General features: G+C 51.1%; 1 protein-coding gene across 1 annotated transcript; it reads right to left on the bottom strand.

Annotated features, from left to right (window-relative positions):
• Nucleotides 1-476: 476 nt before the first annotated feature.
• On the bottom strand, nucleotides 477-9159 carry C19H19orf81 (chromosome 19 C19orf81 homolog). The gene is made up of 6 exons (XM_045988366.1): nucleotides 9146-9159; nucleotides 8476-8543; nucleotides 3187-3259; nucleotides 2962-3082; nucleotides 1576-1715; nucleotides 477-796 (listed from the first exon to the last, which is right to left on the bottom strand). The coding sequence occupies exons 1-6, from the start codon at nucleotides 9157-9159 to the stop codon at nucleotides 601-603; spliced, it is 612 nt and encodes a 203-aa protein (XP_045844322.1). The 3' UTR covers nucleotides 477-600.
• Nucleotides 9160-13434: the final 4275 nt, after the last annotated feature.

Here is a 13434-nt window from a genome sequence, read left to right as displayed (position 1 = left end):
CGGGGTGGGAGGGGGAAGGGACTGGATGGGGGCAGCGCGGGGCGGAGAGGATAAAGCAAAAAGAGGAACAATAACAAAAGAAAATACAAAAAAAAAAACCTAGAACACACACAAAAAAAATCCAGAAAAAAAAAAACCTGAAATAAAAGCCCGAGAATTGTCTTCCAAGGGGGGTGGGAGGAGAAAAGAGGGGGGCGGATGAGGACGTCTGGTTCTCGCTGAGACGGATCGGCATGGGTTGAAAGCCCCGGCGCCCGGGTCTTCCCTCTCGCGAGCCTCAGTTCATCATTCAAGGGATTGGGACCCAGGCGTCCATTTGCAGGGACTGGGGGAAGATGAGGGAGGCGGGATTATATTATGGGGGTTCATCCCTACCCCCCCATCACCTCCCTCCCCCTGACTCCCCACCAAAATTTTGCAGAGAGAAATGGCTTTTGTACCAGGTCATTCTTTATAATTAAACTCACAGTATCCACCCCCTTGAGCCGGCCCCGCCTCCTTCCTGGGGAGGCAACGCCCCCTTCCCTCGGGGGGTTCCGGGTGGGTCGCCCGAGCCCGCGGGGCGGTGTGCATGCGCAGCCGGGGCCCGCCCTCTAAATGTTAGTCTTCCTCGGTCGGCTCCGCCCCTAGAGCCTCGAGCATGCGCCGCCGTACTAAGGAGCGGCGCAGGTGCAGGCGGTAATCCGCCAGCAGCAGCTCGTCGTGGCGCACCAGCGGGTGTGCGTTCCCGCGGAGGCGGATGCCGGAGCGCAGCAGCCGCGAGCGAGTCTGGAAGTCAGTGACCGTGATGAGCCACCTGCGAGGGGGCGGGGCCAAGAGGACAGGGACGGGGCGGAGACCGGAAGGAATCGCTGGTGGTCCCAGCCCCGCCTTTAATTGTCGGAGGGTCCCTGCCTGGCCCTCCCCGTTCGTTTACCCACTGCGGTTGCTCAGCTCGTCGCGCTGTCCCTAAACCCCTCAGCAGCCCTGCCGTTCGCCGAAGTCAACCCGTACTTCGATCCTTACGCGGGTCATCCTAGGTCCCGTCATCTCTCAACCTGGTCCTTACCCCAACTGCGGTCTGTCGAGACTCCATCTCTTCAAACCGCATTTCCAGGGCCGGGCCCCCTTCAGTGTGTCTCTCAGGCCTGTCCCCTGATTTAGGTTTCTCCCGTCCTCGCCCCCAGCTAGACACTCCAGGCCTCTGACCCTCTAGATCTCTCCTGGTCCCCACTCCTTCAATGTGATGGGTCCAGGCTCCGACCTCACACCTCGGTGTTACCTGTCTGGGTCACTCAAAGTCCATTTCCTCACTCCAGGTCCCGCCTTCTCTCTGATCTCACCTGGCGCTCTCACTCACCCTTCACCGCGCTCACTCACGGCTCGAGCCCCTTCCCGCTTCACTTCTCTCTCAACCCCATCGACCGGCCCTTGCACCCATCAGGCCCCTCTCCAGACCACACAGCCTTCCCTTCCCGGCCCCGCCCACTCAACACCTTGGCCCCTCCCCACCGCCCTAAGTAGGCCACACCCCTCACTCCCACTCCTGGCCACGCCTCTCGTTCCTTCGGGATCGAGACCCAGCCGCGGGCTCACCTGTCCCGGCGCCCCGCGGTCCCACAGATGACATTCATATTTTCAAAGCGGATGCTGCTCACGCGCCCGCTCTCCATGGCGCCGGGTAACTCGACCTCCAGAGCCTCCAGCACCTCTAGGTGGGTAAGGTCCTCCTCTGGCTGGAGGAGTCAAGAGAGTGTCAGCACGAGACAGACAGGTTCAGTCCAGGTTCCTAAGCCCCTACCTTAGACCCACTTGCAGGACCTGCCAGAATCTCAGGTGGCATTTGCGAGGCAAGACTCACACTCGATCTCAGGAGCCCATCGCTGTAGTCCATGCGGGGAGCTCAGAGATAGAGCTACCTCTATCTCTGAGGTAGAAAAGCATCTACCTGCCTTTCTAGGTCATTCTCCAAAAAGCAATTCTCACGGAGCCGATTTGCCAATGAACAGGTGGCTTAAATGATTTACCAATTTGGCCAACTTTACCAAAAACTTTTCCAGCAACCTGCGCTGGATGGCAGGCTTTTAGCAACTCTTGAAGATCCTGCAAGGATTAAGGTTGTACACTTTTCCTTTTATCTTCCTGTTAGCATTTTAAGGAATATTCCGTTGTATAATAATAATAATAATAATAGGGATCATAGGGGTTGTGACTTCTTGCCATTCAGAATCACTGACCACTAACCACATTTTCAGCATGAGATTACCATGTTGAAGGTGATATACTATGGTCATAACATATAAAATTGCTGATGAACTAGGATGAAATCATGAAACCGGTCACCTCCAGGAAGGCAAGCTGTGGGTGTATGTGGGGGGGAGGCGGGGTCTCCTGTTCAGAGCCACAAAGAAGACAAGGACAACAATCTCTGTTGGGCTAAAGTCACACAGATGGGCTGAGGGAGTGCGTCTGGGTCCTGTGCCTGGCGCATGGAAGCATCCCATTAAGGTTTTAATTTACCAGCAAGAACCTAGTAGATACCTCCTCTGACTGATGGTAGGGATTACCAACAGATTTGGACACGGAATCTCCAAAAACAGGGGCTTTATCTTGAGTCTTTGCTACATTTGCAAACTTTACAGAATTTCATGGTAGACGGATTGAAAGGATTCCCTGTGTCCTCAGTCTTCCTGCTCTCTGCCTTTTGATCTCTGCCCTTCTCTGCCCCTTTTCCTCCCCTTCTCTTTGCCTCCCCGGGATCAGCAGTGATAAATATGATGATTGATCTCTTGATAAATGCATAATCAATTTTTAGCAGCCTAAAACCTGGTGCCAAGCCCACAGCTGGTAAGCTGCCGAGTCTAGATTTAAACCTTGTCCACCTCATTTCTGAGCCAGTTCTCTTTCTATCCTCCCAGTGAAACTGTGCAGAAGCTCAGGGCCTGGGGTCCCAGGGGCAGGCGCAGGGGCGGGGCCACTCACTGAGGTCTCCATGCACAGACAGAGAGGCTGAGCAGCGGGTGGTGTGGGGAACTTCCGGATGCACGGGAGCTCTCGGTCCAGCGCCTCGTATTCTGCAATGACCTGGCGCACGTACTGCTTTCTGGGGAGAGAGCGAGCGGGCAGAGACCTCCGAGGGGTCAGGGGTTGCTGACATTGCACTCGGGAGAGCTAAGATCAGAAGCCTTGGGGCCAGGGGCCACTCACGAGGATTTGACAGGCCTTCCCAGGCTCCGGGTTGGCGTCTCCTCTGGGGTCTCTAGGTCCACAAGGAGGGCTCCTGCGGATGAAGAACTCAGTGTCAGGGGTCCTGAGCACTCCTCAGACATTTTTTGGCCTAAATGGGCATCACGAAATGTCCATGCCACCCGAATAGCTCTTATGCCACTTACTAAGCTATTGCCTCTCAGCTCCAAACAACTCCCTTCTGCACCCACTCTGATCCCAGGTCAGGGATTTTACCAACCCCCTCTCCCCACTCCGCTTTCTGGGCTCCAACAGCTGGGTTCCTGCTAGGCTCTGCCTGAAGGGGGCGCGCGCGCGCAACTCCTCCATTGACTAAAGGGTCTCTCCTGGCCAACTGCTCTTTATCCCATATAACCCGTTTTGCCCCTCCTCTACAGTCTTAGAGTCTGACCAGCTGCGGGGGGGGGGGGGGGGGGGGGGGGCTAGATATAACGGTTCCCAGCATCCCTTGCAGCTGTGTGTGGCCATGTGACCGAGTTCTCACCAACAGTGTTAGGGGAATGAGGGGTGAAACTTTGGAATCATTTGTTTAAAAGTCAGTTGCTTGTCTTTGACTTGTTGCCCCTTCCCTTGTACTGGAATGGATGTAGCAACGAGCCAGCTTCAGCCCTGCTAGAGCAACAATATGGAGGGAATCTGGGTCCCTGAGTCATCTCATGGGGCTGAGATGTCCCACCAATCCAGACCACCTGCCTCCCGTCACATGAAATACACTCTCTTCTTCATGCCAGCATGTTTGAGGGTGTCTCTTTGTTACAGCAAATGAACAAAGAGAAAAGCAGCCCTCAACAGCCAGGGCTGTTTATGTTGGACATAAACAATCTCACAGAACACCCACGTCAGCCAAGGCCACTCTGTGACCATGACAGACCAAGATAAAAATAAGAGCGGAGTCATGTCTCAGCACCACACAACATGAACACCGTCCAAACCACAAAATGACCAAACATCCTCCTCTTGGTTTAGAGCTGATGCTGCTTCTTCCCCACCCACAATGTTCACTCCATTCATCCCTCCTGCGTCATAGCCTTGCCTCCACTTCCTGCCAGCATCCGATCCAGAGCAAAGCCTGCTTCCCTGAATTCTCCCAAAGTCACCTAACCCAGCAGCTCCCACAATAATAAGCCCTCCCTAACACCCTCCTACTAAGACACTCCATGTGTTATGGACTCCTTCAGTACAAGTCAGTAAACTTAGGGGTGTGCTGGTAAATGTCTAATTAATATCACTCTGTCTCTGTCTCTGTCTTACATGTGCCCACGTGCGCACGCACCACACCCACTGTAGCCTTTGCCAGTTTTCATTCTGTCAGTACTCCCACCATGACCAATTCCATGCTCCCCACAGTTATAACAACCAGCTTGCAAAATTTAACAATTGGCTCACAAGAGCCTGTCTCCAGCACACAGCTATGTCACAGCTATGATCCTGGTGGTCTTTGACTGAGCTTGTACCATAGTAAGTCCCCTGCTCCGGTCCCCATCCTCCCACCCGCCATCTGTTTCCACAGGGCAGCTGGGGTGATCACTCCATCACAACACCCCATGCTTGCGAACCACCAGTGGCTTCTTCTTGCCTTCAGGGTACAGTACAGTCCTCCCTGAGGTGGGGACTCGCTCCTCAGTGTGTGATCTGGGGAGCAGTACCTTGTTTGAAACACGGCATTTGGATGTGAGGGAACTGGTATAATGGGGATGGTCTATGCTTCACAGTGCTTTGGATGCGATGAATCTAGTCAGGTGTCAACAGAAATATATTTACAATCTCTTCGTTTTGTGTATGCAACTTGGAAAACAAATTGAAACAAAAAGGAAAGAAACACAGTATGTCCCAGACCTACGGGATCAGAATCTGCATTTTAACAAGATCTCCTTGCAGAAGTACCTGCCCTGTGTGTGGTCGCGACTCCTGTTGACCTCTCTAATCATTTTCTTCCAGCTATACTGGCTTCCCTTACATCTCTCCAACACAATAATCTCCCCACATCTGTCCACATAATGATAATAATAACTATAGGTTTACAATCCCTTTTATTATTTTTTTAAAGATTTACTTATTTATTTGACAGACAGATCACAAGTAGGCAGAGAGGCAGGCAGAGAGAGAGGGAGGGAAGCAGGCTACCTGCTGAGCAGAGAGCCCAATGCGGGGCTCTATTCCAGGACCCTGAGATCATGACCTGAGCCGAGGGCAGAGGCTTTAACCCAATGAGCCACCCAGGCACCCCTAAAATCCCTTTTAAAAAGCCAAACCCTTGGGGCACCTGGCTGGCTTAGTTGGTAGAGCATCCAGTTCTTGATCTCGGGATTGTGAGTTCAAGCCTCACACTGGGCGTAGAGCTTACTTTAAAAATAAAATAAAATAAAAAGCCAATCACTTTCAAAAGTGTTTTCCATTGCATCCTCACGACAGCTTGCTGAAATAGTGCAATTTAACAAATGATGAAACGGAAGCATAGAGAGATCATGGGACTTGCCCAAGGTGACGCAGTCTTAAGTGATAGAATCGGGATAAAAATCTAAGCATCTGGATCTAGACTGTGTGTTCTCAATCTCCCCAGTCTGTTGCCTCTTACCCCACTCTGTCTAGACCAACTGCCCTGCTCACCAGGAGCTCCCATTCTGGTGAGGGAAGCAGTCACTGCAAAGGACGATAGAATATACAGTGGAGATGTCATGAGGTGAAGGCAAAGCCTAATCTAGGGGCAATCAGGGAAGGCTCCTTGGAGGAGGTAATATCTACAGGGAGACCCAGGGAATAAGGAGGAGCTTGTCAAATAAAGAAATGGCAGGGGGGCGCCTGGGTGGCTCAGTCAGTTGAGCGTCCAACTCTTGATCTCAGCTCAGGTCATGGAGCCTACTGAAAGGAAAGAAAGGGGGGGGGGACAAAGAAAGAAGAAAGAAAGAAAGAGGGAGGAAGGAAGGAAAAGAAAGAGAGAAAGAAAAGAGGAATGGCAGGGAAAATGTTATTTATGCAGAGGGACCACCAGGTACTAAGGTTTTTAAACAAAAGAGAAGTTGGTCATCTGCAGCAGCTTCTCAGAATTCCCTTCAGCCCCAAGACTAGGGCACAGTTATTGCATTTGTAGGTTATTAATTATTTGTGAGATGGTGTCCGCCCTCTCTGTCTGCCCTCCCTGTGTGGGAATAGGCTGGGTCATTTCACTAATCGGGCACCATAGGCAAAAACACTGGGGACCCACGGGCTTTCTGATGGCTGACGCCAAAGTTCGCACTCTAGTGAGTTAAAAATGTTTCTGGTTCCAAAGTACCACAAAGCCAGCCACAAAACTGAAATACTAATCTATAAAAGTGGCCAACTAGTCAACTCAATTCCACTCAACTTTTCTGGAGCTCTACATAAATTATATTTATCAGATGGGTGCCTCAGTCTAGTTTAGAAATGATGTGGGGCAGAAATCACCAAAAGGGGTCTTCAAAGACCCTAAAAGACACCTGAGGACAGGGCCGCCTGGGTGGCTCAGATGGTCAAGCATCTGCCTTTGGCTCGGGTAGTGATCCCAGGGTCCTGGGATGGAGCCTCCCTGCTCAGTGGGGAGTCTGCTTCTCTCTCTCTCAAATAAATAAATAAAGATGAAATCTTTTTTAAAAATAAGAGAGATCTGAGGACAGAAATGGTGTCTGTTTTGTCACAAGGTCATTTGCTATGCCTGGGATAGCACCTGGCACAGAGGCTCTTGGAACAGACACCAAGAAAGGATCCCCACTCAGCCATTCCCATCCTTCTTCCCCCATTTGAGAAGGGTCCATCCCTTGCTCATGTTACTCAAGGGACCCTCACCAATCTCATTTCCTCAAAGGTATCCCATCCAGTTTAAACCAGTGCCTTCCAACCCTTACTGTTCATCACAATCACTTGGCAAGCATTCAGAAAATATAGATGCAAGGACCCAGATCCTAAAGATTCTGGTTAAACTGGGTCTGAAGTGAGGGTGGGCATATATATTTTTAATCCTTTCACCTGATGTGAGGACCAGAGTTGAGGACTGCTGACAAAAGTAATCATGATAATCTTTTGCCAGGGGTTGAGTCAAGAGTGAGTGGGTGACTGAGTGCTGGCCAATAAGATGTGAGGAGAGACAATTTGGGAGTTTTAAAGATGAAGACCTCCGCAAGTGATACCTGGGACTGTGGCAGCCGTTTCGTGGTGAGTAAGCTGGTGTGCAAAGGAGACACATCCCAGGCCTAAAGGCAGTGAAATAGAACCTGGTCCTCAGTGATATCACTGAGCTGCTGACTCAACCAAACCCAAGCCATGCCCCCTTCTGGGCTTTTGTTTTGGGTGGTAATGGTCCTCCTATTCTTTATACTACACCAAGTCCAATTTCTATTGCATGCTAACCGAATGTATCCTCACCAAGATGCTACTCAATGAATGTTGGCTGAGTGCATGAATGAATGAATGAATGAATGACCCAGCTAAAGTAGAGTGCAGGTAGGGAGCCCTGGAACATGAGGCTGAAGTTGACAGCTGGTGGCCGACCACACGGGGTCCGAGGCTGAGGGGTTGGGACTCTATCCTGGAGGTGATGAAGAAGGAAGGAGAGGTGTGAGCAGAGGAGAGACAGGGTCAGCGATGGTGGTCAGAAGACCCTGCAGGAGCCAAGTGGGGAATGGGCTTAAGGGGAAAAACTGGACCGGGAGTTAAGTAGAGAAAGCATCTATGTGGAAGAGGACAAGACCTGAGTTGGGGCTCTGGGGCTGGAGAGACAGGCAGAGGACAAAGGGAGTGGGCAGGAAGATGGGGCTGCAGACTGATGGCTGTGGGAAGAAATGGGAGGGGAGGGCCAGTACCAATGGTCTAGCCCACTGACCAGGTTGGTAGTGGGACCATTGAGGATGGGAAGGAGGGAGGAGGAGTGACTTTGGGGAAAGCTGTTGAGCTCAGTGTGAGAGAAAAGGAGAGTGTGAGGGACCAGGGCAGAGCACCTAGGGAGACAATAGCCTCAGAAGGGTCATGAAGTCCCCAGAGGCTCATGGGAAATGTAGTTCTGGGTCCAGACCACTGGCCCAGAAACTGCAAAGGCTCATGACAAATGTAGTTTGAAGTCCAAAGGGTGTTGCCCATGAATCTGGTCAACGACGGAATCTGGGGTGGCTTTCTGGTAGGCCAGTGACTAGCTTAAGGCCACACTGCAATCCAGGGTTACCACATGGGGCATGGGTGAAGCCCCCCCCCCCGCCCCATTCTCCCCAATACACACACACACACACATACAGTGCTCAGTACCTGCCTCCCTGTGCATGCTGGGATTGCCCGCAGTGGAGGAGCACAGGGTCTCCACCTCTTGCTGCATCCTGGGAAGGTGGGTGGGGGATGTCTCAGGAGGATGGGGAGAAGGGCCCTGATTGGACCACCCATCCCAGCTCCTTCTCCCCACTGCTGTCTCCTCCTCTTCTCTGAAGCCCCGGGGGTAAAATAAGGAAGAACCGGAAGGCTGAGGCCACATAGGAATCTGGGTTCCCCTAACCTCTGGAAACCCAGTGAGTTCCAATTCCTGTGTGCCCCGATTCCTTCTTTGCCACTTTCCTGCTTCTTCCTCCGTTTTTCCCTGTCTCCTCAACTCTCTGCCTCTCCCCGGCTCTGTCCCTTTCTCATCCTCCTTCTCTCCCCATCTCCCTGTCCCTCTCCACCTCTCTCTCCATCTTTTCCCCCTGATCTCTCTGCATCTCTCCTCTACTCTTTCCCTTGGTTTCTCTGCCCTCTTCCTCCCCACTGTCCTCTCCCTCCCTCCCTCCCTCCCCCCAGTCTCCTCCCCTAGTTTCCCCAACATTTCCCCAGCCCTCCTTCCCTCCTTCTCTTCAGAGTGTTCTGCCTCTCTCCAAGCCTACCATCCTCTCTCTGTCTCCCTACTTCTCTCCCCGTCTCTTCCCAGTCTCCTTTTCCCATCTTTCTTCACCTCTCTTCTCTCATAACTGGCTCCCCTGCCCTCTGTCATCCCCTTTCTGGTCCCACTTGCCCTCCAATCATCCCTGTCTCATGCAGGAACTGGTTAGACACAGGCCAGGTTCAAACAGAAACTGGATTCTGTATGGGGGAGGGAAAGGTGGACAGGGGGCCTGGTTGCCATGGTACTTCCAGAAGGAGGGGGAGGGGCTGGGAACTCCAACTCTGGGTCTGAGGAAGGAGGGAGCTGGGATCCTCGACCTCCAGGTCAATGGGAGGAGGGAGTGGGAGACCAGATTCCTGGATCCAGAGGTGGATGTGGACAGTCTGGGGGCTCCTGGGCCCAGGTGCAGGAGTGAAGGGGTTATGCCACACAGGTGTTCCTTAAGCGTGTCTTTCTTTGTGTCTGCAGATCTCTCAGCAGGAAGTGTGGGAGAAGAGGCAGGACTTTCTTAGTTATTCTGTCTGTCCTCCCCTCTCTGTCCCTGTTACTTATATCTCTAGCACTCTATTCTCCCTTTCAAGATGGTCTCTGCCTTGACTTGATAACCACAGGCTCTCTGTTTTCTAGGGAGCAGTGCCTTGATTTTCTGAGTGATTTCTTCAGGAGTGAGCTTAAAAATCAATCTAGGATAGAGTCCAGCCTTGCACTTTTACAGGACCTGTTATAAAAGAGGATCTTTCTTTTTCTGCTAAGCTTGCCGGGCTGGTCGAGTCTAGGTTGGAGCTGCTGGGGGCTCTCATAACTATATGGGGAGAGAACGTGCCCAAAAGCAAAGACAACATGAGGAGAACAGAGACAAAAGATGCTGATTCCTGATGATGATTGGGATACCTAGATCCAGCCATGCCTGAAGCTTTCATTTACCCAATTAATTCCCTCCTTTGCTTCAGTCACTTGAGTCTCTTGTCATTGGCAATTAAAACAGTCCTCACTTAAACAGACCCAGTTTCATCCTCAGTTCCTCTGTGGCCCTGTCTCCCTTTCGGCACCTTCATGTCTTTCTTTCCTATCAGGCTGTCCTTCTCCATTTCCAGTGGCCAACTCCAACCCTATGGGACAGAGAACATCTTTCATTCCCATGACCACAGGCACATCTACCCCCATAGCCCCTCAGTCTCCAAGCTCCATCCCTCCTGCCTCTCTCTACTGCTTCCTTTCCTCTTCACTCCCACAGTCCTGATACTCAGACTTCACCCTCTCCTGCCTGGACTCTACAATGTTCCTCTTGCCCTCCCCTCCTCATTCCTTTCCCTGCAGGGTTCCAAAGGCATCCTTCTCCACCCAGAGCTGACCCTGCCCCTCACCAGCTTGCAGCCCTCCCATGGCTCCCCCGTGCCCCTGGACAATGATGCAGTTTCTCAGCCAGGAATTTGAAATCTGCAGTCTGGTCCCACTCTCCTCTCCCACCTCGCCCCTTCAAACATTCTCCAATCCCTCCCACCCCACTCCAGTTTTCACTCTTCACACCCTGTCCCTTCTGCCTGGAATGCTCTTCCTCATCTCCCTAAGCCCAAATGCTCTCACCCTTTAATAAGAAACCCAAATGCCCCCTCCTCCAGAACCCTTCTTTGACGCCTCCTCCTCCTCCTAGCTGTGTTTTTTGTCTCCTTCCTTTGCTCATTCTTTGTCTCCTTCTTTCCCAGACTGAACATGGTCCACTCTGTCTTGCTCAGGGATTTGGGCCTGTGTCTACCTGCCCTGGCAGACCAGCAGCTCCTAACTTATCTCTGGCTCTCTAGTATCACCCTACTGGGGACATGTTGAGTGAGTAAATGAATGACTATTTCTCTCTATCACTGTGACTCATGCTCAGCAGCCCCAACCCCATTGGCCCTGTCCCTCTTGGGCCTCATGAGGCAACACAGGGTGAAGAAGAGAACATGAAGAAGAGAACTGTGGACTCAGACCAGCGTCAAATGCTATGTCCAGACTGTGCAACCTTGGGCAAATGTCTTCCCCTCCCTGAGCCCAGTTTTAGCCATCTCTTCTGGAACTCTCTTTTTTCCCTCTTTGGGTGTTCTTCTCTCACTCTCTTTCCATCTCTGTCTCTCTCATTTTCCCTCTCGAGTCGGGGTCTCTATGTTTCCATCTCCCTGTGTCTTCATTTCTCTCCTCTCTCATCTCTGGAATCCTGCCTCATCTCCCTCTGTGTCTGAATTTGAATTTCTATGTCATGTGTCTATTTCTTTGTTCATTTCTTATACTCTGTGTCTCTATAGCTTTCTGCATATCTCTGTCTCCATTGCTCTATTTCTCCATCTCTGTTTCTCTGTGTCTCTCTATCTCTCTGTCTCTTTCTCTGTCTTAGCCCCATATGCCTCCCTCTACCATTCACCTCATCTCTCTTGGGCCATTCCTGTCCCACTCCCTGGCCTGGCTCACAGCCTGGGACACAAATCCCTGAATCAGCATTTTCCTCCTATTCCAGAAATTATGTCAGTGCCGCAGTGGGGGTGGGACTGGTTCTATCCCCGGTCAGAGGGTTTGCCTCCCTGCATCCTCATTCACACAGACCCTAGCCAGCTTGGCCAACTTCTTGGTGTTTGTTCTCTCCAGGGGCAGCACCAGAAGAGGTGAATCTTTGTTTACACACATGTGTGCATGTCTCTGGGTGTGTAGCTGCATCTATTTCCAGGAACATTTGTGTGTGAATCTGTAGATATTTAAGCAAATTCATCCAATCACTCATCCATCCACCTACCCAACCACCCACTGCACCATTCACCCATCCAACTATCACTTCATCCACCCACCCATCCACCCGTACATGCATCCAATCCTCCAGTTGTCCACTCATCCATCCATTCATCCATACATCCATCCACCCACCCATCCATCCTCCCATCCATCCATCCATCCATCCATCCATCCATGTACCCATCCGTCCACCCATCCATCTATCCATCCACCCATCCATCCATCCATCCATCCATTTATCCATCCATCCACCCATCCATCTATCCATCCACCCATCCATCCACCCATCCATCCATCCATCCACCCATCCATCCATACACACATCCATACATTCCTCTATTTATTCATGCACTTGTTCACACCTTCATTCAACCAGTCCATACATATTGGGTCCCTACTGTGTGCCAGACAATGCATCAGGCAGCAGGGATGAAGCAATAAACAAAACAAAGTGCTACCCCCATAGAGCTTATGTGTCTGGCTGTCCTCAGTGAGCCAAACTCCCTGCTGCCCCAGGCCTCGAACAGGCTGTTCCTTCTTGCTGGAGCACTTCCCCTCCCCTCCCCCATCTTCACCTGGTTTATACCTACTCACCCTTCTGAGTTCAAACGTTACTCGGTCATTTCCTCAGGGAAGCCCTCTGTGACATCCTCAGACACACAAAGGATTGATTCTAATACATATAGTTTTTTTTCTTAAGTTGTATTTATTCAGGTAATCGCTACTTAACCCAATGTGGGACTCAAACTCATGACCTCAAGATCAGGAGTTGCATGCTCTTCTGACTGAGCCAGCCAGGCACCCCCGTATAGATATTTATTTGATGACTCTCTGTCTCCTCTACCAAACCATGGGCCTTCGCAAGACTTGGATTTCTGTCTGCTTTGTTCCTTGCTGGATCCCTGGTGCCTAGAGAGAGCAAGCACATGAGTGGGAAGGGCCGGGAGAGAGGAAGAGAGAATCTCCAGCAAACTCCATGCTGAGCATGGAGCTCAATGCTGGCTCGAGCTCACGACCCTGAGATCACAGACTGAGGTCAAAACCAAGAGTCTGATGCTTAACCGACTGCCACCCAGGCATCCCTATGCTTAATAAGTATTTAACAAATGACAGTATGGATGGAATGAAATGAATATGGAGGACTGTTTCCTGGTTCCCTCCCTGTCCAGTACTCTCTGCTGTTCTACACTCCCAGAAGCTGTGACAGGCAAGGTCCTCAAACTTCCTGGAGGCAAACAATGTAGAGGCTGAATACAAGGGTCTGGATTCAGACCCATATGGTTTTGAAACTCACCTCTGACACTTCCTAGGCATCTGACCTCAGGCAGGACATTTCCTTTTTCTGAGCCTCTGTTTCCTCATTGTCAAATGCAGTTTAAAAGTATGTGAGCAGGCATTTGGCTGTCTCAGTCAGTAAGGCATATGGTTCTTGATCTCCAGGGATAAGTTCAAGCCCCAGAGTTGGCTGCAGAGTTTACTTTGAAAGAGAGAAAAAGTACATAAGCAAATGCATATAATTACTAATTATGACAATACTAAATACTAACCTTTTTTTCTAAGCACTTCATATGAATTTAAGCCTCAAAATAACTTAAAGAAGT

This window comes from Meles meles, chromosome 19, assembly GCF_922984935.1.
Source record: "Meles meles chromosome 19, mMelMel3.1 paternal haplotype, whole genome shotgun sequence".
Taxonomy (NCBI): Eukaryota; Metazoa; Chordata; class Mammalia; order Carnivora; family Mustelidae; genus Meles; species Meles meles.
This window is presented reverse-complemented; position numbering and strand designations above follow the sequence as displayed.

Excerpts from the sequence above, each read along its gene's own strand:
- C19H19orf81 (XM_045988366.1), bottom strand. Across the intron at positions 3,083-3,186 it reads GGAAGGCCTGTCAAATCCTC|AAAGCAGTACGTGCGCCAGG; the intron begins GTGAGTGGCCCC and ends CTCTCTCCCCAG. Across the intron at positions 1,716-2,961 it reads GTCTGTGCATGGAGACCTCA|CCAGAGGAGGACCTTACCCA; the intron begins GTGAGTGGCCCC and ends TGACTCCTCCAG.